This window comes from Ctenopharyngodon idella, chromosome 12 (assembly GCF_019924925.1).
Source record: "Ctenopharyngodon idella isolate HZGC_01 chromosome 12, HZGC01, whole genome shotgun sequence".
NCBI classification, from domain to species: domain Eukaryota; kingdom Metazoa; phylum Chordata; class Actinopteri; order Cypriniformes; family Xenocyprididae; genus Ctenopharyngodon; species Ctenopharyngodon idella.
This window is the reverse complement of record NC_067231.1, coordinates 23,055,499-23,081,773: the sequence shown is the minus strand read 5'-3', so window position 1 is coordinate 23,081,773 and position 26,275 is coordinate 23,055,499. Positions and strand designations below refer to the sequence as shown.

At 37.4% G+C, this 26,275-nt stretch overlaps 1 protein-coding gene across 4 annotated transcripts in view; it reads right to left on the bottom strand.

Annotated features, from left to right (window-relative positions):
* The window catches only part of ndst2b (N-deacetylase/N-sulfotransferase (heparan glucosaminyl) 2b), a 79,763-nt gene that overhangs the window by 1,735 nt on the left and 51,753 nt on the right, over positions 1–26,275 (bottom strand). For 3 of the 4 annotated variants that reach the window (XM_051915610.1, XM_051915611.1, XM_051915612.1), the window contains exons 2-13: positions 13,373–14,787; positions 10,224–10,311; positions 9,974–10,128; positions 8,862–9,047; positions 7,458–7,586; positions 7,173–7,355; positions 6,633–6,729; positions 6,218–6,341; positions 5,078–5,252; positions 3,266–3,436; positions 2,726–2,835; positions 1,106–1,208 (exon numbers count right to left, since the gene is read on the bottom strand). In XM_051915610.1, coding sequence (XP_051771570.1) covers positions 1,106–1,208; positions 2,726–2,835; positions 3,266–3,436; positions 5,078–5,252; positions 6,218–6,341; positions 6,633–6,729; positions 7,173–7,355; positions 7,458–7,586; positions 8,862–9,047; positions 9,974–10,128; positions 10,224–10,311; positions 13,373–14,407 — 2,556 coding nt within the window. In that variant the 5' untranslated portion in view covers positions 14,408–14,787. Of the gene's footprint in view, positions 1–1,105; positions 1,209–2,725; positions 2,836–3,265; positions 3,437–5,077; positions 5,253–6,217; positions 6,342–6,632; positions 6,730–7,172; positions 7,356–7,457; positions 7,587–8,861; positions 9,048–9,973; positions 10,129–10,223; positions 10,312–11,497; positions 11,554–13,372; positions 14,788–26,275 lie in introns of those variants that run through there. The other variant, XM_051915613.1, reaches the window with a different exon arrangement.

The following is a 26,275-nucleotide window of genomic DNA, read 5'->3' as shown; positions in this document are numbered from 1 at the left end:
AGTTGTGATGTGGACGCTTATTCTTTTATGTTTAGAATGATTTTCAGAACTATATCTTTATTGTTAATATTATAGTCATCGTCCTTGGTGTGAACAGGCCTTAAGTCATAATTATGAGATAAAAAGTCAGAAACATGAGATACTAAGTCTTAATTATGAGATAGTAAAAAAAAAGTTAGACACGTCATAATTATAAGATAAACCAGAATTTTGAAATTCAATTAAAGCAGAAATTATGACAGTCAAAATTGAGATTTAAAAAGCCAATTATGACAAGTGAAATTATGAGTCTAAATTATAAAAAGTCATAATTATGACAAAGTCGAAACTGACATACTAAGTCATAAATAAAGAGATAATAAGTTGAGATTATGACAGTCAAAATTGTGACACAAAAGGCTGAAATCATTATGACAAAAAGTCGAAATTATGACATTATTTCATAATTATGAGAAAAGTTTGAAATTGACTTAAGTCAATTACAGCATAAAAAAATGTCAATGTGCTGCAACAACAACAACAACAAAAAACGTAAATCTTTGGTAAATCATATTTATGAGATCAAAAGTCAAAACTGAAAAAAAATTCAACTTTTTATTTCATGACTTTTACCTAATAATTTAACTTTTTTTCCTCATAATTATAATGACCAAAGATTTATGTTTATTTATGATTTCCATTTTTTTCTTAAGTGACGGAAATGCGCTTCCATACATGCACAATGTACAAACACGTTCAAATAACAAATACACTGATTTAATTTTACTGATTTTTTTACTGAGAAACTAAGCATTTACACAATAGACTGGACATAGAGGAAAACGCAAGGTGAAAATTATGTGACCAAATACACTAAATGTAATCTGCTATTGAAATCTAGTTTGCTCTATTCCCACTTCATTTCTAACTGACTCTTTCTACACCCTCAAAATAGATCTTATACATTCTGTTCCTTTATCTTTCTCAACTGTGCAGCCAAATTATAGAGAGGAAAACAGGACTAAATAAACTTCACTGGCTATAATTGAAATGCAATGTCTATATTTGTTCAGTTAGAGAATATAAATCTTATCTCCATATCTGGAGCTTGAGAAGTGAGTTTTACCTCCAGGCTCATGTCTGGATATTTCCTTCCTTTGCTCTTTCCCAGACAGCGAGTGCGTCCTGCCTCCAGTTTCTGACACCAGAAACCTTTACTCTCGTCAAACCTTTCAACAGAGCAGAGAGCTGGTTACTTTTTCTATAATAAAACTTTTAAAAATAATCATTAATGTACATACATTCTTAGACTTAAAGGGTTAGTTCACCCAAAAATGAAAATTATGTCATTACTCACCCTCGTGCCGTTCCACACCCGTAAGACCTTCGTTCATCTTTGGAACACAAATTAATATATTTTTGATAAAATCCGATGGCTCAGTGAGGCCTGCATTGCCAGCAATTACACTCCCGTTTTCAATGCCCAGAAAGCTACTAAAAACATATTTAAAACAGTTCATGTGACTACAGTGATTCAACTTAATTTGTGTTCCGAAGATGAATGAAGGTCTTACGGGTGTGGAATGACATGAGGGTGAGTAATTGATGACATTATTTTCATTTTTGGGTGAACTAACCCTTTAGGCAATAAATAAAAATGTATTAATGTTATAAATGTATTAATGTTTTTTAAATCATGTAACAAAAGGGGCTCTGGGAAAATGATGTTAGTTCTGAGAAAAGCTCTAGCATCATTTGTTAGCAGATGCTGCTTGGTTTGATATTTTGTATTTAATGCAATGAAATTCAAACATTTTTAAGTGTGACTTTTTTACATAATAAAATATTAAGGACATACATTTGAAAGGTACACTATGTAACATTTTTGTTGTTCAAAATTAACAACATTTAAATGAGTCAACACATCATGAATCCTTCTTCAAAAACGTGTTTTTGTCTTACATGGTAAGCCTATTATAAGTGTTTTAGACCTGTCGGAATAGTTTCGTACATGTCTCTTCATATCCGTGAATAGAGAAAAGTTGCTCCGGCTACTTTGACACGTATATGGTGTGAGAGTGGAATAGGTTAGTTGTCACAACGAGCGAAAAAGGTTGACATGGAGCAGCTGAATCTCCAACTTCTGTGGAGCTCATGAAAGTTTTCTGGCAAAAAGACAATGCGGCAGAGCTCGTAATAAAACAAGAATCAACATTGGCTTGGCTTTTCAAAGAACTGAGGGATTTGAAATGTTGTAATAGCGATGCTGAGATGGCGTTTTTATTACTCAACAGGTGAGAAAGTAATTTTACTGAACAGATAAATTGTTCATTGTAAAGCATTATCTATTGTGAAGGGTCATTTCATTATAGGTTGTTGTAGCGCTGTGCTGGAATTCATTTTCAAGGAATTACCATGTCTATTAATGGGTAAAGCTACAGTAACTTCTTTAGCTAGTCAGCTTACCATCCTTTCCACCTAAACTGGTTATATCTCTTAAGCCTAGTATGTTTTATGAGCAGCAGGATAACCGAAGCACAACCAAAACAATGTTCATCCGCAAAAAAAGCCTGCAGTTTTGTTTTTTAACCACTAGATGGCCAAAAGTTACATAGTGTACCTTTAATTAAAATGTGATAAATTAGCATCCAGGACTGGAGCTACTGTATCAGTTTTGTAATAAATATAGTTTTATTAAATGCTCTTGGACTCCAGCGAAAGGGTGTGCAATAAAGAGAGCTCGTACATCAAAGCCTGTGTGTAGTTGTAGTACGGTGTGACTCCAAGGAACTTCTGAATCCCATCCATCACCTGAGCAGGACTGGAACGCAGCTGCACACCATCCACGATCAACAGCTGTTCACAGGATAAAACACACATCACACACACTGATGCAGCTCAACACACCTGTTTAGGAACGCTATGAGATTTTTCAACGAGTGTGGGTTCACTGAAGACTCAAACATACTTGTTTGTCTGAATATTCCAGGTTATTTCTCATCATAATGTAAAGCTGTTGGCACCAGTGACAACTTCAATTTTCAATTTTTATGTTTATAATTTAACAGTGTTATCTAGCTAAACCAGTGTTGCGTGTTTTAGCTGCTATGCCATTGTCTATTTAGACATGTTTGGACATCCAGAACTGAAAAGAAGGATAGTTACATCATAGACTAAGATGAAAAGAATTCTTTTAAGAGGTAAATCTTTTGTGTTCACACCTGGCTAGGTTAATAGTGGTGTAACTAGTTTCAGAAGTCAGCTGTCGGTTTTTGTGTACACACACCTGACTGGGTTGGTAGTGATGTAACCATCGCTCCAGATGGCTGCTGTAGGCTCCAGGCTGCAGGCAGCGGCGGTGCAGAGACAGCAGAGCTGCGGGGGAGGACGCCCCAGCAGAGATCACCTCATGAAACGTGTAGTTTAGCGCCACAGGATCCTGATGAGCCCTTTGATGCTAGAGAGAGAGTGACAGCAGAGAAATTAAACAGATGTAGTTTTCTTCTGATCTGTCACTACCGAGGAGGTAACGCTATCCATTAAGGCCCCGATATACTCACGGTGATGTTCTTTTTCGTTCTTTGCTTAGAGGTAAAAAAAAGTTTGAAATACGTGACCAGCGAACATCCCAACGCCGCCCACACTGATCATATCAACGTGGATACTGTGTATTTGCACAAGCCCTGAAATTCTGCACAGTAGTCGACTCACTTCACGTTTATTTATATAGCACTTTATACAATATATTGCTTTAAAGCAAGCAGCTTTACAGTATTAAACGTTAAAAAACAGTGTCAGTGTTGCTTTCGATTTGAATTACAACTTAATTTCTACTATAAGGCAGCTCTCCAGTGTGTGCATGTTTTTACACACAGATGTCTGACCTTGACGGACCGAACAGAAGAAATGAACTGGAGAAGATTTCCATGCCAAAGAAGGCGGAGCCTCAGAGCACACCTACTTGTTATGTATTGCCATGGACAAATAGTCGTACAAAGCCATCGCAAATTTTTCTGGAAAGTTTGCTTTGCAAGCTGTTTCAAATTCCTGAAACGAACTCCGAGCAAATTTTGTTTTGGCGTGATTTTGTTCGAAATTACATCACACCAGTTTGTTCTTCGATTTCGCCTTAAAGGGTAGTTCATCCAAAAATGAAAATTATCCCATAATTTACTCACCCTCAAGCCATACTATGTGTATATGACTTTCTTCTTTCAGCCGAACACAATCTGTGTTATATAAAATATAGAGAGAGTCGAGTTTCGGCGGAAGGGTGACTTCTGACCCAACGTATGACGTAGTTCCTCTTCTCTTATATCGAAATCCTCAAATATTTTTCTTTAAAACTTCTCATTTTAGACTTATAATTTATGACCAGCATTTTGTTTTGCTCTATCCTCGGCGCTTCCGCATTTGTCCATTCTCACCTTAGTGTTTGCTACGCCTAGGTCATACACGTCGGGTCAGAGGTCACCCTTCCTCTGGAACTCGACTCTCTCGTGATCGCACGTACGGCTGATGCCTGAAGCCAAACATTATAGTTTTAAATTTGCATATTTTTCTTACAAAAACCCATCGCTTTGCTTCAGAAGGCATTTATTTACCCACTGGAGTCATATGGATTACTTTTATGATAAATGGATGAGCTTTTTGGAGCTTCAAAAACTCTGGCACTAATCAATGCCATTACAAAGCAGGGAAGAGCCAGGATATTATTTAATATAACTCCAGTTGTGTTTGGCTGAAAGATGAGGATGAGTAAATTATGGGATAATTTTCATTTTTGGGTATATTGGGGTCTTTAGCATTCCTATCTCTCTCACTGGCAGTTGCATGTGATTTGAAATCCGCCATCATTTCTTATGGGCATTAAGTTCTGTTGCAAGGTGTTTTTTGAACTAATCATCTGAGCCTTAAATGTCATGTAACTAATGACTCTAGAGACAGGAGTCCCATCAAAGGCAGCAGATGGAAACATTTCCAGATTTCCACTCCAATGGAAATAAAAGTCAATTTTACATCAGACATCTACCAGCAGGGGCGAGCCGAGTTATGCTAACTAAACACTTAAACCAGTTTCTTGTGTGTACGTACGCACCTGGTACCAGGAATATGCCCGGTCAGCGGGGTTGATCAGTATTGAGATGATTTTGGCTCTTGGTAACAGGGCGGCTGCTCTCTTTGGGGCAGTTTCAGTGTCAAAGTAGTTTGCGCTCTTCTCAAACAGGAAGTCTGTGCTCACATTCGAGGGTATGGGGAAAAAATCCATATACCTGAGACAAGACAGAGGGACAGAATTAGCCTGCAGAATGAAGCAAATGGCAGATCCTATACCAATAAAATATTAAAGGGTTAGTTCACCCAAAAATGAAAATAATGTCATTTATTACTCACCCTCATATCTAGTGATGGCTGATTTCAAAACACTGCTTCGAATCTTTTGTTTCGAATCAGTGATTCAGATCACGTGTCAAACTGCTGAAATCACGTGACTTTGGTGCTCCGAACCACTGATTCGAAACAAAAGATTCGAAGCAGTGTTTTGAAATCAGCCATCACTAGATATTGTTGAAAAGTCATTATTAAGTATTCTCATTGCTTTATAATATTAAGGTAAAAACTGTAGTCACAAGAACTGTTTTAAATATGTTTTTAGTACCTTTCTGGGCATCTGAAAGTGTAAATTAACTTGCTGGCAATAGAGGCCTCACTGAGCTATTGGATTTCATCAAAAATATCTTAATTTGTGTTCCGAAGATGAACGAAGGTCTTACGGGTGTAGAACGACAGTAATTAATGACATAATTTTCCTTTTTGGGCGAACTAACCCTTTAAGAGGGGAATTCACTAAGATAATTATTATGTTGTTTATTTTGATGCATTGTCTGTTGTTTGTATGCATGTGCTTGGTGGTCCAAATCAAAAAAAGATGGGTCTGTCCTTCAATAAAAGTTTCCCGAAATTATTTGACCATTGTTTGGTCTACCATGCAAAAGCACATGTCTGATTACTTTGAAAAGTAATAGCATACCTCTTCTGAACCAATGACAAATTTAATACTTTACCCAAAATATGAGCATTAATAACAATATTCATGCTTTCTAAGGCACAATATACTCACAAAAATATAAAATGTATGACACATGTAATCCAAAAATGAGCTCTGTCAGTGTGATGTGAGTGAGGCTTTGCAAATGAAACAAAGAACATGAGGCATGGATGGAGTTTCCATGGTTACCAGTCAATGCCACGCTGGTAGTTTGGTCCGCTGAAAAACTGCACCTCCTCAAAGGTGACGGTGCTGGGGAAGCTGCTGGTAATGGCAGGATGAAGGGCAAGAAACGAGTGCAGTGCAGTGGTTCCTACGGAAAGGTCACGACACCAGAATACATTGCCGCATCAAGCTGTTTTAATCAAATATTAATCACATTTCTTGGAAACATTCTGTGTTCCGTGACTTGTATATTAAATGTGTTCTACATCATAAAGCCTGGCTAATTGTTGAATTGTAATTTAGCTTCTTATGGTTTAAATTACTGACAAACAAAATGGGTTCATGCTTCTGTTACTGCAAACGACCTCAAGTTTATGTTCAAAATGAAATGCATATCTAACCAAAAAACAAAAAAAAAGATTTAGATGTTTTGTGTTACCGGTCTTCTGAGGGCCAATCACTAGAAACTTCGGCAATCTGTCACAGGTCTTCTCTTTGGACCAGATGTCTTTGTGTCTCTTGTCATGACATGGGTTCTGTTTATCAGGGGGGAGTATTTGTAAGTATAATGTGAGCATAAATTAATATGAGACTAATACAAATTACAAATCACTTGTAACAAGTAGGTTTTCCTGTTCATTATGTAAACATTTTAATTCAAGGGTCTTTAACAGAGGATCCACAGGTACTGCAGGAGTCTGTCAATTAATGTTTGATACTGAGAAAAAAGAAAATATGCAATTTCAAACAAAACAAAGAAACTTCATATATATATAAATGAAACCTATTTTTATAACCATGTTGGTTGCAATGAAACAAAATTAACTGAGAATTACATATTATAATTTATAAAATAATGCTGTATATATATTTTTTATGTTGTTTTGGGGTGAAATATGATGTCCTTGGCACACAGCCTTCATAACATTCACGATAAGAAGAGACTCAGTAATAACCATGAAAATGTAAGTGCACAAACCTGCCACAAGGGGTCTCTCTCATCCGGGAAAATCTGGAAGTATTTGTGAGCGAGTCTGACGGGAGGCAGTGTCTGCAGGCGCAGGTGAGTCCAGCACTGCACAAACCTCACCAATGACTCAAAGGTGTACAGGCCCAGCCGGTCGTTGCCGTAGTTTGACAGGTGAGTCATGAATATACTAACCTACCCAGGGGAGAGGACGGGGACAAGTGGGTCAAAAAAAGAAACATCTGTCATATTACGTAATTATTTGGGTTAGAATATTTTTGTGGGTGTGACACTAACCGGATTGAGCAGCACTGTAAGAAACAGCTCTCCGCCACGGATGCTTTTGTCCAGCTCCTGAGGGCCTCCTGGATAATCTTTATAGAAGATGGTGTGTGTGAAAAGTCCACAGGTCTGCCGGGGGAGAACCTGATACACAAAAACACACACAACATATTAGTCAAATCACACTAACAGAAATGAGAGCAATCTCTGGAAATATTTTCTTATATTAAATTTATTTTGAATCTATTTTTGTAACATTACAATAAGGCTTGATTTGTTAATATTAGTTAATGCAGTAGGTATCAGGTACTAAAAAATACGATTTAAAAACGATCCCATAGATCCCATAGTACTAAAAACGATTTAGAATATTGTTCATTGTTACTTCATGTTTGTTCATTATTATTAACTATTATAATTATTTATTATTTATAATAAATATTTATTATTTATAATATAATTATTGTTTCATTATTATTAATTATCTTGAAACTAAAAATTAAAAAGTGCAAAATGCATTACCGGCCTTTTTTTGCTGCTTAATATGTGGAAATCATGATACCCTACCATTCAAAAGTTTGAGGTAATTAAGATTTAAAAAAGAAATAAAGAGAGAGAGAGAGAGAGAGAGAGAGAGAGAGAGAGAGAGAATAACTGATAATAATAAGAACCATTAGAACCATTATTAATAATTGAGCAGCAAATCAGCATAATTACAGCGCTTTTTGAAATATCATGTGACGCTGTAGATGCTGTAATGATGCTGGAAATTCAGCTTTGGCATCACAGGAACAAATCATATTTTAAAATATATTAAAATAAAAAACAGTTCATTTAAATTGTAATAACATGTCATAATATTACTGTTTTACTGTAATTCTGATCAAATAAATGTAACCTTGGTCAGCATAAGAGACTTCTTACAAAAACATTAAAAAATCTTAATTATTCCAAACTTTAGTGTATAGAAATTAGCATTAATCTTGATTAAAATATGCTGTAAAATTATTGTTATTAGTTTACTGCATTAACTCATTTTGATAAGCAGAACCTTAATGTGTTATCGCTATTTTTTAAAAAGATATTCCATTGCAGGGAAAGATACCAAGCCCATTTTCTGTGAGTTAAGGTGTGCCACCATTCCCAAAAGGCAAAATAGTTTATGATTGACACATTAATACCTGCCATTGTTGACAGCGTTAGCTGTTAGACAGCTATCATGAGCCACGTATTTAAATTCATCCCCTTTAAAGCACCACTTTTGAAGTCACAAACATTCAGATGGACGTTTTTGGCATCAAGTTAAAAAATGTATCCCTGCATTTTTTTAAATTCAGTCTAGCTGTTTTGCTAGATGCAACCAAGCATCTAAACGCCCCTGAGAAACAATTTTGAGGTTAGGTGAACTTTGGTTTCTACCTGTATGCCGTTGTGTATGAATCCCCTGCGGTAGCGGGCAGGCCTGAGATGAGGATACTCCTCTGTGCTGGTCACCTTGATGCCCCATACGCTCTTCCAGGCCTCATAAAGCTGACTGTGCACAGGGTACACACCTGAGTGATGGGGGGCTACAGCGTAACCCATGTCTGTGGGGATACCATGCTCCTAAAAGAGACAACCTGGAATTACTTTGTAGCCATGCAAAATCAAACAAATTCTTGTGCAATATATATACACCCAGGGCTTGACATTAACTTTTTTGCTCACTAGCCACTGTGGCTAGTGGTTTTCCAAAGTTACTAGCCAGTCAGCATTTTCACTGGCCACAATTTTAACATTGATACCATGGGGAAAAACTGCCATATAGATATTTTAAATATTATCTCATAATTTGGCAGCAGGTATATTAGGCTGCTGTCACTTTAAGACCTGACGCATGGATCCATTATACTGTTACACATAAGTTTTGTTTCTCAACTGTTTACGTTCACTTAAAACATAACTGACTGTGTTTACGTAAATACTCGCCAAGACTGCCATTTTGACATTATTTTATGTGTATTTGACTGTTTTAGCGCAATAAGCAGCGAAAAGGACTCAATTTAGTACTAAGAGGTAGCTTTATGTGCGCACACTTTAGACGTGCACACAAAATCTGCGGGAATGAGTAAAATTATGCGCAATACGTGCAATCCCACGCCGAAATTCAAGCCCTGTAACACCAACAATATTCATCCGAAGCGAGTGAGGGGAGGCGGGTTTGTGTGTCAACTCACTGTTGCACAGCTGGTATCGTTTGAGTTTTGGAAACATTTCAGATGTTTCAGTATGGATATGTATTGAAAAATCTATTTTTGACCACTACATTGCACTTCATTTATTATTTCAGATGCATTTTTAAAAGACTACAATAAAAAAATTATATATTTTATATATAAAATTCAACCCGGCAAGAGTGACTGCGTTACACACTGCTGAAATCCACCCACATTTGGCGGGTTGGCGGGTGTTAATGTCATGTCCTGTATACACCAATCAGAATCAAGAATTCAACAACATTTTATTTGGCATGTATCAGGGCAGATTCGAACCTGTGCAAACTGTCTATTAAGTCTCATCTGTTCTGCGAGCACGCTGACGTTGTGGAAGAGATGAGGCTGCATGTGACTCCACATGTGCGGGAACCACCAGAACTCCTGCCGGTGTCGGAGCAGTGTGTCGTCACCCTCATCTTCCTCATCTGTACCTGAAGAGCAAGCCCAGAAAGAGACAATGAATACATGTGTAGAGGTGGAGATAGATTTTATTTGTTTAACTTATGCAACAACAACTTTATCATACCTGTATGAAAAAACTTGCCAGAGAATCCCAGATTGAAGGTGAAATTAGGTACAAGAGAACGAAGTTTATTTTGTGTGTGAAGCAGCGCCTAGAGAGAAGATGAAGAAAAAACAAATTCAACAGGTTCAGTATATATAATTTTATAGTGTGTATATGACACATGATGAGCAGCTATTGTGGGTTAAGATTTTTATTTTGGGGTATATGAAGCTACTGTAGGTTGCAATTAATGGTGGACGGTGTGAATGTATCACAACATGAGTCACAGTGATCATAACTTACAAAACGGTAATTTTTGCTGGAATTCAACTACAACAAAAAAGTTGATAGTAAGATTCAATATTAATTTTGAAAAAAAAATAAATAAAATGTTATGTATTCAGTTCTGACTGGATGAGTCACATTTAAAACTGACTGCACATCAGTTCAATTCTACTGTATATTACTGTGGCAAACAACCATAAACAGCTAAACTTTAAATTCAGGATTTTCCTCACCCTGACTCCTTGGGACACATTTTATCCTTATTTTCGCATTACTCAATGTTAGTTTTGTTGTTTTCAAGTGTAAATAACATAAAGCAGTAATAATAGCCACACAAATACATCTAGCATAGTATAAAAGTCTCAGGCTGACACATTTCTACCATTACATAGTCTATACTGGCAGTCCTAGTTATATCAAGTATATTATTTTGTTATTATACAGATGCATGTTGAAGAAGAAGTGGATAAAAGAGGACAGATCTTGCAGGAACAAGAAAGGCAATGAAGATAAAGGGTGAGAAGAAATAATAAGGATAGAACAAAAGATGAAAAAATGTGCTTTTACTAGGGGGAAAAGCAAGGGAAAGAGAAAAATGAGAGAGAAATGTGAAACTAAAAACCTCAGGCATGACATTGCTTTTGGTGTGGTGGGCCACACAGAACCCCTATGAGAACTTATCTGCTCAAATTAAAAAGTGAGCCAGTCTAATTAGCCCCATGCTAGCCTTCAGCAAGAGCCTTCTTTCACTCTGAGGAGATGAGAGAGAGAGAGAGAGAGAGAGAAAGAAAAAGAATACCATGCTCCACTGCATTACAAACAACCTCTCCCTCTCGCACAATAATCACAGCTCTCTACAAACAACGGCAGAGAGAATACATCTCCCTGATCCGTATTAAGCGTGCTAATTCATTAGCTTCAATTCAGTCATGGAGGAGCTCTGGGAGTGTGACGGCAGTCAGAGAGAAGCTCAGAGAGTAAAGAGCTTGGATTATTCAAACAAAAGATACCTTTGATGGAAGACAAACTGGGTCAGGTCTGATTGATGTCTGATTTCCTATCAACCCTATCACAAACAGACAATTTTGTATCAACAAACTAGATTTTCTTTTTTCATTTTCTCACAACAATAAGACTGGTGGTTGCCAGGGTTTTCCTATATGGTTGCTTAGATGTCTAAGTGCTTTTGCTAGGGTGATCTGGGTGGTTCTGAGAGGTTGCATACTGACTCAAGACAAAACTGCCCACCCCCAAATCTCTATGATATTCTGGTCACTAGATATAGCTGAACTCTTTGTCTCAATGCAAGTCTATGGGATTGTTTTTGCCTGTTTTCGCTCACCATGGAAAAAAAAAAAATCATAATCTTAAGTCCTGCCGGATCCAAAAACAAACTAAGAAGATGATCTGCGCAAATCAGAAGGAGCGGATAGAAGTTGCTAAAGCACAAGCAAGCTAATGTGATCCTCGCACATTCAACAGCATATAAATCGAAACTGCCTAAAGTTACCGAGAAAAAAGACAATCCCACGCAGAGGAAAATATACGGCTGTGCAAGCTTTGGGGGTATTGATGATCTACTCAAATCTATATTTTTATCATAATCCGATCCGGATGAAGTCTTGACAAAAACGTTATTTTCTCAGCTTTTTGTTTGAAATGTTATTTTTTAATGAAACTTTCGTACATTCAAGTGTTGATAAAAAAGGAACAAATGTAGCTAGATTAAAAGGTTTCTTGTTTAAAAGCAGAGGCATCTTTTGATATATTGGCTTTTTACATATTCATACAACAACAACATTCTGGGGGCCATTAACTTTTTGTGAATATCATCAAAAAAGCTGGCGCTGACTGCCAACATTTTACTAAACGCTGGCGGGAAAAGAGTTAAAAGCAATAGCACACCTCAACAAGCCGCTGACTTCACAACTCAATGGTTGAACGTTTGAAAATTAAAAAATTAAGACCGTCATAAATATTAGTATTGTAATTTTACAGTCATATCAGTATGTAATCAGAAAATTATTGACCAATTTGTGCATCACAGCAAACCTGGAGCATTTTGCAAATGCACTTTACATCTTAATTACTGTACATTTAAATTGCAAATCGATTTTATCCCCTAAATCATGCAGCCCTACCACTAAAGCCTGATTTATATGCGTCCGCAAGTTCGTGGCTTTTTGCGCGCGAACTGATTTCGCATGGCAGTGTGCACGGCAGTTTTTTTGTAACTTTGTGTGCAGCTCCACTTCCGAAGATGCACGACTTCGAGGCGACCCTGGCGAGTGTGCATGCCATCTGTACACCCAGTTTGCGAGTCTAAATGAATTCTTCACCATTTACAAAATGAGTCTACAATAGAAGAAAATAAATAAAGGTACATGTTTAATAAAAATGTTCACAAAATTAAATGAAAATGTTTAGTGAAATTATTGTTTTTTAATTTAGTTGTATACATGTTCTCATATCCATTTATTTTGTTCTAATGTCACAAGTAATAATCTCAAGGTTTACTGGGTTTTACACGATTCTTTTGTAGTGTGGTTTTGTTGAAGTGTACTAAAACAAACATCATTATGTGTGTACCTTACCGCTGATTTCTGAAGGTTTAGAGGACAATAACTCGCCCTCTGTCATTTCAAAAAAATAGTACAAGGGCGAGTGCATCAAGTATAAACGAATTGTCCATATGGGGAGGTGCACGCACAGTCAGCGTAGACTCGCGCTGCGGAGCCAGGCGAAAGTATAAATCAGGCTTAAGTATAAGCAATAGTAACAGTGATGCTAGTTTTAGAAAGCACATTATGTCTTACACCTGGAAAAGTCAGTATAAACTGAATAACACATGGCAAGCATATCAAATACCTTTTTAAAGCTCTTACCTCAACATCCGCCACTTTCATGCGTGTCCCCTCTTTCCCAACAAAGATGTCATCCACGTCCACCAGCAAAAATCTGTCCAATGAGAGGCTGAGCCTCCTGCCAGTTAAATAACCCACAGCATCCACAAACAGCAGCTTGTGCAGCCAAAAAGACAAGCTTCCACCAAAAAACACCCGCTGGATCCCATCGTGAAGACCTAGGTCCTGCACAACAGTAGCTAGCAGCGCTCTCTGTTGGTGTGAGTGTGTTGGGAGCTGATTAGGTTCTGCTGGTCTGGGGCTAGCTAACAGCACAGGCTCATAGGTGCTGTGGTTGGACAGAAAGGTGGTCCAGTTGTCTGCAGGTAGAGGGCCAGGTTCCAGCTCATTAGGTTTGGTGATGTAGAGTAGGGGGGCAGCAGGGTTGACTCTGTAATCCCAAAGTGGCAGGTTTGAACGCAAGAACAGAGGGAAGCCTCTGAGCTGAGCGCTGGATGGTGAGTTTTCATTCGCCCGGTAGAAGCCAACGATTCCCACTCCATAGTCTTGGCAGTATTTATCCAGTAACTGGCGGTTCCATGAGTCCAAGTTGACATACTTGAGCAGATTCTCATAGATGATGAGTGTGTATCGGCCACGACCTCGCCAAGCCAGAGAAGGCATGTCGCCCTTCCCCGGTGCAATTTCAGTGCGGTAATGAAAGCGACTTGACTCTAAAATGGCAACAATCTCTTGTCCGAGTTGGGAATAGATGCTTTCCACGAAGACTAACACCACAGGCTCCGTCCGAGAGGTGTCTGCTGTCCTCGGCGAGTGTCGCCGCTGGCTGATCTGCGATGGCAGGAACAGTGGAGCCCTTTGTCCGCCACCAACTACCGATGTAGCTACACAGTCCCCCAGAGGTAACGGCAGAGGGGCCTCCTTGATCTTAGGTCCAGCACTGACGTGATAAGCCAGGTAGGCCATGGAGAGTAGACAGAAAAGAATGAGTGCAAGGATCAGGCGGTGGAGACCTTGATGCCTGAATACTCGGGCCAACTTCCTCACTCCAGCCATAGCTGTCTTGGCCAAGTGGGTGGCAGAGACAGAGAGAGGGTGGCGCCTCACTCTGGTAAGGAGGTAGTATAAAAAGAAGGCAGGGATTAGACGGCAATGAATTTTCCCTGCCAGGAAACAACCATTGAATCTAGGTCACCATGGCCCCCATAGCCTGCGACGGAATCGCCGCTCCGGTGTCTCTCTTTTTGTATCGTATTCCTCCCGTCCATATAATGACCCTACGCGTAAGCAGCTGGAGGCATCATGTGAAAACACAGCTCATCTGTTTGTTCTTTAGAGTGTTGTTGCTTTGGCTTAAAGCCTTCTGACACTTCATGCATCTGCTTGAACAAACAAGGCGTGAGAGAAACGTCATCTAGCAGAACCACCTGTTTCTCCTGAAAGAAAAATGAGAATGGGGGAAAAACAAAAAATGAAAAGGTTAGAAGGATTAGAACTAAGTCTGTTTACTTTAAGGCCGGAATACACTACACAACTTTTTCTCAGATTTTTGCCACGAAAGTCAAAGCCATTCTGCAGATTTTGGGCAGTCGGAGTTGACAGATTTACAGAAAACCGTGTAGTGTATGATGTTTAGACTTGTAAAAGTCATGTAGTGCATCCCAGCATTTAAAGATAGATTTATCCAAAAATGAAAATTCTGTCACCCTGATGTCATTCTGAAAGCACCTGTATGACTTTTTTCCATTTTTGGAGGGAGGGAAACAAAGGGAGAAATATACTGTTTGCTCTTTTCAATGCAATTACAATGAATGATGACTGAAGTTTTACAGCTTCAAAAAGGAAAGAAAAGTACTGTGATGCTCCAGTCCCCATTCATTGCAAGAGTGATCAATACATTATTCATGCAACTTTAGAATGGCATTTAGAATGAAAAAAAAAGAGTTTACATGTACAACAATATGCTCATAACCATAAAAAATCTATTTATTATTTAAACTAGACAATGCAAGAAACCGAAACACATCCGATCACTGGTAAAAGTATATATGCAGAGCAAAATCAGTGTAAAAATCTTGGTGCACAATCTGTTTTCCTAAATTGTTTAATGCATTTAAACTTTACACGCTGTCAGATTATTAGCCAGTGTTCAGATGTGTATGTAAACACACTCATTAATGACAATATTCCTTTTTGGGTGAACTAATCCTTTAATGATATTACGAGGAGACTTTTTACGATGTCTAGACTCCGGATAAGCTCTAGGTATATACTCATGGTCATCATAGCATATGCAGGAAATCCGTCCTGTACTTAAACACTCACATAAAGAGTCACAAAATAAACGTGGGAATTTCAGAATGGAGTCGTCCTGCTATCTGAACTGTACCATGCACTTTCTTAACCTTTAAAACATTAGGTCGAAAAGCTTTTCCCCATCCGAGGGGCCAACACAGACAAGAAGCGGCCACGCAGTATCTCCACAGAGAGAGTAATGTAGACAAACCATCTGCTGATTTTTCCATTAGATGACACGCATAAACACACACTCACAAAAACACACCCCTGCCCCATTAACACTCAATGTACCCATCATCAAATCCCCCTTACCGTCTACATGAGACCTTTTCCCAGGGATCCCAAAATAACTCCACCCCATACCATCCCCCAATATAGGCTTTCAGGTGCGACTGGAAATGTGTGAGAGTGCTAGTGTGTGTGCTACAAAAGAAGAGGGCGTCAAGTATGAAATATCAGTACGGTGCATAGTCTGTTTATCACAAGCTGCTTTCAGTTCTGTGGCGTCCTCGATATCAAATGTGATTAAGTTTGGTAGATCCAGCACATACCTGTAGATACTGCAGAGAAACCTGATGCCATGAGAAATGGAGTTCTAGTTAAGTAGGCCAAGCGACGACCCAAACAAGTCGCCCTGCCACTGGCATTATCGCCTTTAACGCTGCAATATTAGCCTTTGCTAGCACTGCCTTTATTTGAATAAATTAAGAACACATGAAATGTAATTTAAAGGCAGGTGTATTCAAAGGGCACAGGGAAAAATCATTATGTTTGACACACTGCATTAAGCTTCCATTAAGTAATGGCTTAAAAATTTCTCAATGCCTTTATTAGTTAAAAAGTGCAGAACAAGCTTTGGACGTGAAGTAGTTTCTGCACCAGAGATCCAGTTCCATTAATGTGGCACATTTCAATGATTAATCTCTGAAAAAAAAAAGCAGAATGGCTGAGCATGAAGAATTTCAGAGATAAAACATAAGCTGACTTAGCAGTTTAATATTAGATTATACTGTACCATGTAAATGGATCTTTCCAGTTGCCAAGAATAACTTTGATACAGAACAAACTCTATGACAGGAACAAAGTGCACCACAATGCTGGTGCCTTATCATCTGAGGATGTTTCTTTACTTCATATGTAAGCTTTTGCTGCAAATGGTCTAGTCAAAGAGGCTTTTGGAGATGCAGAAGCAGTGCAGCCTGTGGCCACAGCGTGGAGCGAGAGCTTTGTAGTGCAGCTCTACAGAGTCTAACGCAGAAGGGCAGAATCAGTTCAGCCAGAGGGGTGCCTGAGGGCCGCTAGCGTCACGACACGCATAAGCAGATGACATTCTTCAAGAGTCCTTAGCACGCTCTCTTCCCACGGCACTCAGAAACACTTTGAGTGATTCAGCACACATATTCCGTTTGACTTCAGTGTTGACTTATGGCTCCTTTCCTTCCACTAGGAAATCATTATCCTGGCCGGTATAGGGTTTCTGCTTTGTCAGTGTGTCTGGCCAACAGGAGAACAGCTCTATGGGACACTGTTCCTTATGACTGCTGCAAGCCAACAGCTCTGTAGAATGTCTTACTGGCTTATATAAAGACAAAGTGTCACATGCCCTCTGGCTGGTATTTGATCCACAGGTAATATAATGATAATGAATTCAACAGGAGGCATGAGAGCTGTGATTCACACAATTATGCCTGTCATTTAACTGATGAAGAAAAGCCATTCATAAAAGCTTGAGGCATACTAGAAATAAAATGACATACTACATACTCTTACATAAGATAAAATTAAGCAAATTTACTTTTGCAAAATGCCTCCATATATATTGTGAACATCTTGTGTTTTAAAATACATCACAGTAATGTTTATCTACAATATTTTTGATTCCATTTTGTTCCATTTCTATTCATATTTATAATTTATTCATATATTTATTCATATTCAGTACTATGCCTCCACTAAAAATGTTGTAAACATATATTATTATTATATTTTAAAATATATTATATTATATTAAATATTGCATTATACATATATATATATATATATATATGTATATTTAAAAAAAGTATTGTTATATTGTGTGTTAAAATATTGTAATATTAATATACACTATTACAACTATATGCAGGATTTTTTTATTCACAAGAGTGAAAGGACAAAATATAAAAAGGAAGATGGCAAAAAAAGCAAAATGTAAATATATATAATATATATATATAATATAAATATGTATAATTGTATTAAAAAGTGTTGTGTATATATATATATATATATATATATATAAAAAAAACTAAAACAATACTTTTTTATAAAATTATATATATATATATATATAACATTTTATAAAAAAAAGTATATTGTGTGTTAAAATATTGTAATATTATTATACACTATTACAACTATATGCAGGATTTTTTTAATTCACAAGAGTGAAAGGACAAAATATAAAAAGGAAGATGGCAAAAAAAGCAAAATGTTGCAAGCCAGATTCAAACTCTTGTTGTAGATGTGAGCACCATAGCTCAATGTACTGTTTAATGTGCTAACCACTAAATCACTACATGATTTGGAGGCACACAATAGTCAGCACACTCACCGAAAGAAATAAAAAGCCATTTTATAAAGGTTCTGCTGGCCCTTGACTTCAGAGACCCTAAACAAAAATATGGCTGTTGAATCAAGTGGGATACATGGTTGTACATTTCATTTGAGAAAAAAAAACAAAAAAAAAAACACTTTATGTTGAGCATGTATGATGGACAGAATGTAAAAAAGAGCAGACGGCAAATGTTACAGAACAAGGAGTTTAATCTTCCATCTCTCTATCTTCTAAAAAGCCAAGATAACCGCTCTCATTAACCATTAATAAATATTTAACAGTGGAAGATTAGAGTTAAATAGGCCTCCATTACTCAGATTATTCATCACAAGACTTCCAAAAGTGTGAGAAAGGAAAAGATTTAGTGAGAGATAAGGTGCTAATATGAAAGTGAGGAAGTATAATTAGGTAATCTAAGTAAGACAACTCTGTTGGACAACTCTGAAGTGTTTATGGGAAAGAGTAGCACGGTACAGATAAGATAAATATGCCCAACAGAAGGAATGAGAGTGTAACAGTGCATGAAAGAGAGTGATGTGGGCAGTGGCGTAACTTTGTTTTAAAAAGTGAGTGGGACAGGAGGAATGTGTGTGTTTTGGTGTATTGTAATTGTATTATTACAATAATAAATGTATTGACATAGACCTAATTTTTAATATGATAGGTTCATCCTTATATCTACTATACTACTATATTGTTAGTCTCGAGAGTATTTACACTAGTCAATAAATACCTGGATCCGCGACTAAAGTTAGATTGTCCTGATGGACTACCGGTAGAATTTTTGTTTGGCGTGCCAGAGGTTCTGGGTTCTAATCTTCCCTCTTATAATTTATTTTATTTTTTTCTCATTAAAACCAAAGATGTTCATCAGTGATTGTATATCAAGAGCAGGGACACGTTCATGTGCATTTTGCTTGGTGATTTCACTGGAACGAATAGAGAGACTCCGCAACAGCATAGATTGAAGCGCTCGTCCGTGTGAAGACTGAGCACTGTGCATGAGCGTCAAAAGAACACTGTCGCACCACTAATAGCGGCAATGAGCAACATGATTTCAAAAACAACACATCCTAGCGCCAGATCGCCTATTATTTAACACAAACGAATGAATTGCTAATCAACTAGAGACGTTTCTCTTGTATTAGATACATCCGTACCGTGAGATGTTTCAAAAAGTGGTGGGGACAATATCGACCCTGGCAAAAAGTGGTGGGGACATGTCCCACCCGTCCCACCCGCAAATTACGCCTATGGACGTGGGTAAATAAAGAGTCAAATGTAATGGAAGTCAACATGAAATCAACTCTACATTTTTTCTTGCTGAAAATCCTGCTTCAATTTCACCCTGAAATATGTTATATTTCTGTAGTAAAATTGGGTGCTGTTTGATGTTGACATTAACCTGGCTTTTGCAGGAGTCATCCTGGCTCAGTCAGATTTTCTTCACACATACAGTAATCTGACCGCCATGTAAAAAAAAATATTAATAATCTGCTGGCACCTCAAGAACTGATATTCACCAATCCCCTGTCGAGAGTGTGTTTTCATCCGGGCCCAAGTTAATGCTGCCTTATACTGCCAATACACACACACACACACACACACACACACACACACACACACACACACACACTCTCTCTCTCTCAACATTATGAACAACTTCTTTTTGAAATGATGAGCTGCAGAAAGCTGAGAATAGGTGAAAATAAATGATGGTGAAAGAGTGGAAGCAGGAGGAGTGTTGAAGAGGAGACAGTGTGCATGTTTGGGTTTTTTAGGAAAGAACGTGTCAGCATGTCTGTACAAGAAAACAGCTTGTAATAGCTCAAAGCTGGTTTGTACATGATGTATTCGTAATTGTAGCACTTTTAACATAACACTGGAATGCGCTTTGCTTGCCCTGAGGTCATTTACCAGGCTCTTGAGGAAAAACTTTGTGAAGTAAAACCAAACTTAGACAAAAAACACGAGCATAGCAACTTCACTTACATAACAAAACAATGGCAATATACTATTCTGACTGAAATGGGCATTTTTGGTCTATTGCACGGAAAATAGGGATGTCACAATGGCATGAGCAGTGATTCACAATACCAATTTCAATACCACAGCAAAAATGAATATGCTATTGAAAACCGTAAAATTAAAGCGAATGAAATGATGGTATTAGTTTATGGGTTATAAACTGGGAGCTCAGTCCTGGTCTATGAACTCTGGAAACTCGACTAGATATCTCTTGAATTATAAAAAATTAGGGACGCGCACCGATATAAAAAATTTTTGGCTGATACGATAACTGATAATTCTTTATATTTGAAAGCTGATAACCAATATATTGTCCGATAAATCTAAATCCAAATTTTTATGTAATTTTTGAGAGCCTGATTACAAAGACAAATGTTTCACCATTAAAAGCCATGTCCCAAGCGCACAATTATAATGCTCTCATTATAATTTTATGTAGCCTATATGACAGACTTGAGCTGCACATGTTGCACTTAACTGTATTTTCCTTTTTGAAGTGACTCCAATCATATTTCGAACAACTTAAAACTATCATGATGAACATGGCGCATCTGACATATCGTGCATCTCTACAAAAAATATTAGCTATGCAGTACATACCATATAAAATACAAAAAAATTATATACACTACCATTCAAAAGTTTGGGGTCAGTAATGAATCAAAAGTGACAGTAAAGACATTTATGATGTTTATTATAAATCTATTTTAAATAATTGCTGTTATTTTGAACTTTCTATTCATCAAAGAATTCTGAAAAAAAAAATTACTCTTTCCACCAAAAAACATTGAGCACAACTTTTATCAATGCTGATGATTAATAAGAAACATTTCTTGAGCAGCAAATCAGTGTATTAGAATGATTTCTAACGACTGGAGTAATGATGCTGAAAATTCAGCTTTGCCATCACAGAAATAAATAGATTTTTAAAATATAAAAGATTAATAAGATTAAAATAATAAAGTTATTTTAAATTGTAATAATATTTCACAATATTGCTGTATTTTCAAGCAAATCATTTTACTGTAAATTTTGAGCCTTGGTGACCATACGAGACTTTGTTTGAAAAAAAATTACAGACTCCAAAGTCTTAAATGGTATAGTGTATAATATATATATATATATATATACAGTCAAACCAAAATTTATTCAGACACCAACATTTCATTCATTAATACAGTTTATTCACTATAGTTTAAAAAAAATTGTAATAAAATATGACAAGATCTCAGAGTTAAACTGTGTCAGAAAAAATTAATCTTAATTTTGTCAGATAACACTTAAGCAAAACATGGTCAGGTCAAAGTTTCTGAATAATTTTTGGTTTCAAATTTCAGTTTTACTGGTAGTCCACTGTATGAAGAATTCTTGGGTATAATATGTCACAGTTTACTTTATTTTGCTATCCTGAATTACATAAATTAACTATAGTGTCCTGCACCAAATGTCTGAATAATTATATATATATATATATATATATATATACAGTGGGTACGGAAAGTATTCAGACCCCATTAAATTTTTCACTCTTTGTTATATTGCAGCCATTTGTTAAAATCTTTTAAGTTCATTTTTTTCCTTCATTAATGTACACACAGCACCCCATATTGACAGAAAAACACAGAATTGTTGACATTTTTGCAGATTTATTAAAAAAGAAAAACTGAAATATCACATGGTCCTAAGTATTCAGACCCTTTGCTGTGACACTCATATATTTAACTCAGGTGCTGTCCATTTCTTCTGATCATCCTTGAGATGGTTCTACACCTTCATTTGAGTCCAGCTGTGTTTGATTATACTGATTGGACTTGATTAGGAAAGCCACACACCTGTCTATATAAGACCTTACAGCTCACAGTGCATGTCAGAGCAAATGAGAATCATGAGGTCAAAGGAACTGCCTGAAGAGCTCAGAGACAGAATTGTGGCAAGACACAGATCTGGCCAAGGTTACAAAAAATTTCTGCTGCACCTAAGAGCACAGTGGCCTCCATAATCCTTAAATGGAAGACGTTTGGGACGACCAGAGCCCTTCCTAGAGCTGGCCGTCCGGCCAAACTGATCTATCGGGGGAGAAGAGCCTTGGTGAGAGAGGAAAGAAGAACCCAAAGATCACTGTGGCTGAGCTCCAGAGATGCAGTCGGGAGATGGGAGAAAGTTGTAGAAAGTCAACCATCACTGCAGCCCTAGACCAGTCTGGGCTTTATGGCAGAGTGGCCCGACGGAAGCCTCTCCTCAGTGCAAGACACATGAAAGCCCGCATGGAGGACTCCAAGATGGTGAGAAATAAGATTCTCTGGTCTGATGAGACCAAGATAGAACTTTTTGGCCTTAATTCTAAGCGGTATGTGTGGAGAAAACCAGGCACTGCTCATCACCTGTCCAATACAGTCCCAACAGTGAAGCATGGTGGTGGCAGCATCATGCTGTGGGGGTGTTTTTCAGCTGCAGGGACAGGACGACTGGTTGCAATCGAGGGAAAGATGAATGCGGCCAAGTACAGGGATATCCTGGACGAAAACCTTCTCCAGAGTGATCAGGACCTCAGACTGGGCCGAAGGTTTACCTTCCAACAAGACAATGACCCTAAGCACACAGCTAAAATAACGAAGGAGTGGCTTCACAACAACTCCGTGACTGTTCTTGAATGGCCCAGCCAGAGCCCTGACTTAAACCCAATTGAGCATCTCTGGAGAGACCTAAAAATGGCTGTCCACCAACGTTTACCATCCATCCTGACAGAACTGGAGAGGATCTGCAAGGAGGAATGGCAGAGGATCCCCAAATCCAGGTGTGAAAAACTTGTTGCATCTTTCCCAAAAAGACTCATGGCTGTATTAGATCAAAAGGGTGCTTCTACTAAATACTGAGCAAAGGGTCTGAATACTTAGGACCATGTGATATTTCAGTTTTTCTTTTTTAATAAATCTGCAAAAATGTCAACAATTCTGTGTTTTTCTGTCAATATGGGGTGCTGTGTGTACATTAATGAGGAAAAAAAATGAACTTAAATCATTTTAGCAAATGGCTGCAATATAACAAAGAGTGAAAAATTTAAGGGGGTCTGTATATACACACACACACCACACACACACACACATACATACAGGTATAATATATATATATATATATATATATATATATATATATATATATATATAATTACTGTACACACCAATATTTTAGTCACAGCTGGTTTGACAGCATATATTCAAAACCAGACTGACTTGACTGCTGTGACTGTCCTTGAGTGCCAAAATGAGTCTCTTTATTGTAGAAATCTTTACATTTTTTATTTTAGTATTGACCAAAATAAGTGTATTTTGACATCCCTAATGGATGCAATCACATGCCACATCATGCTCAGGGTGACCTGTCTAACTGTGCAGAGAATGGAACACTGTTTCATATTTGTGCGAGACATTGCATCCAAATCAATACTAGCTCAGTCATGATGGTGGACATCTTCCCCAGGTCTACATTAAAACAAGCCTGTGGTGGATCCGTAGCCACAAGGTCATGGATATTTCTGTGGAACCTACGCAGGAGTCAAAGCCTACAATGATTCACCTATCCATCTCTACCTCCCCACCCTCCTACAGCTGTCAGTCAAATAAAAGATGACCACAGTGGCGTACACACCCGTAACGGCTGTCAAATCCATTTTAGAGAACACTCCCTCAGACAGACACAAAAACACAAACAGCTATTAGAGCTGTCAGCCCCCATTCACAGACGGAGCAACTGACAGTATCTCTCCCTCCTCTCAACAGTCCCTCATAAACACATTAATGCAGACAAACAAAAGACAAGTGAAGCAGGTAATCATTCCATCAGAGGAATATAAATCAAGCTCAGCGCAGCATTAAGAACTAAAATCAATTCCAATCTTCTTGCTTTTAGCTTCCCTTCCTCCTTTACAAAATCTCCATGGTGAAGGATCAATCACTCCACCCCTCCTCTATGCCCTTCATCTCTGGGATATTGTATTAAGAGCTGGATTTCTCCAAGGTTGGATGCTAACGGCCTCTCGGCGGTTCGGATCGGGCTCTCAGGAGCGGACAGATGAAGAACAGTAATCCTTTTATGGCCGAGCCGAGTTGGGATATTCTATTAGCTAGAATGGCTTGAGTTTTCTGATTTATAGCACAACGTGTCCACCTCACAGCCAGGGGGAGCTGTTAGAAATCAGCAGTCAATCAATTCAAGTCATCGACCCAGTATAATCAGGCTTAATGATTTAGGGAAAGTGAGAGAAGAAAGAAAGAGAAGAAGAGGGAGAGTATGAAAGAGAGACAAGCTAACTTAGTGAGCTGCCTAACTAGACATTTTAAAATATTATTTTATTTTTACCTTTTCATTTTAATTTTAGTTATTTTGTTATTATTGTACAAAATTATTTAATTTTATTAATAAATGTATTAATTTTATATTATTTATATTTTATTTTAGCTTTATTTAAATTAACAAAAATGTTTTTTGACAGTTTTAGTGAACAATAACACTTATAGGTAGCATAATTATGATACTTTACAAGAAACATTCTTCTGGCAAAAATGTCATATTGTATGAATCCTTCACAAATAAGGCAATCCCAGAATGCACTGCAATTGTAAAACATACTTTATCATTCAATACTGCAAAGCATTGCTTACAATATTTTAAAGGGGTCATGAATTAAGAAATCAAATTTTCCTTGATCTTTTGACATCCTGTAAGTGATGAAGATCCTGTAAGTTTTAGAACTCAAAACAGTTTTTATTGAAACCAAGCTCCGAAAACGACTTTGTCAATTTTGTCACATTATGATGTAATAGTGATACAGGACAACTGGACTAGAAATAACATTACCTTCCAAAGGATCCTAATGCTAGGAAAGTGCTTATTTATTTTTCAAAATGTCTCAGTAAAGCATTATTTGTTTGTTCGGTACATTTCAATGTGTATTCTTTGGTAAATTAGTCGCAATTTTGGCGCAGTAATGCCACAAACCGTGTTAATTCTAATGCCTAATCTGTGATCAGTGATTTCTGATATGTATTGATTCATGTACAGGCAGACATTCTTTGTCTCAAAATCATTTATTGCTGTTTATGCGTCAGTAAATCAAGTCAGTGATTCACATCGTTTCTCTTAGTATGAAAATGTTATTTAAATTGTGATTAAATTATATACAGAAAGCAGTCAAATAACCCTTCTTTTATAATTGCTGAAGCTGTCAATCACAGAGTGAGTTTATTAGTGACTGAGCTCTGGACTGTTTCCAAAACTCCCATTATAATCAATGACGCTCTCTAAACTGCCCAATGAATCTCGTTTACATCGTCTTTGCACTGTTAGTTATGATGAAAGCATTCGTGAGAGTGCAGAAATCGAGTTGCAATGACAAGATCACTGCATTCATGCGCTCAACAGACATGTCTGTCATCGGCTACAATACTCATCGCTGCAACCTTTCATGCCACGGGAGTAGATCTAAATATAATGCTATAATCAACACTTTTCAAGATTAGTTCATCTCAACAGCTGTAATAGTAAAAATGTAGTAAAAGATTTCGAGAGAGCTCCACATGTAATACTTATTTCTTATGCAAAGATGTTAGCCAATCACAGCAGTGAGCGTTTACATTGAAGTCTCACAGCAGACACGCCCCTTCAAACAGAGCATTCAAATCAGAGGGCTAAAATCAGGTTAAAAATGATGTTTAATTTCTATTCCATTTTTGGTGTAAAAATCATACTAACATTATAGGTGCACCCCAGGAAACTATATACAAAATAAAAAAATGCAGTTCATGACCCCTTTAATACTATCAAACTGGACTATTTCACCCAATACTGTATGTGTGTATTATGGTTATAATATCTGGTTATAGAATCACTACAGACAGCATAAGTAGAATTTGCCTGTTACCTACATGGAAAATATCTGCCTGACTGAACGTCATGCCAGAAGTATAGCAAAATGTTAACGTCAAACTCTGGGAATCAACAGTAAG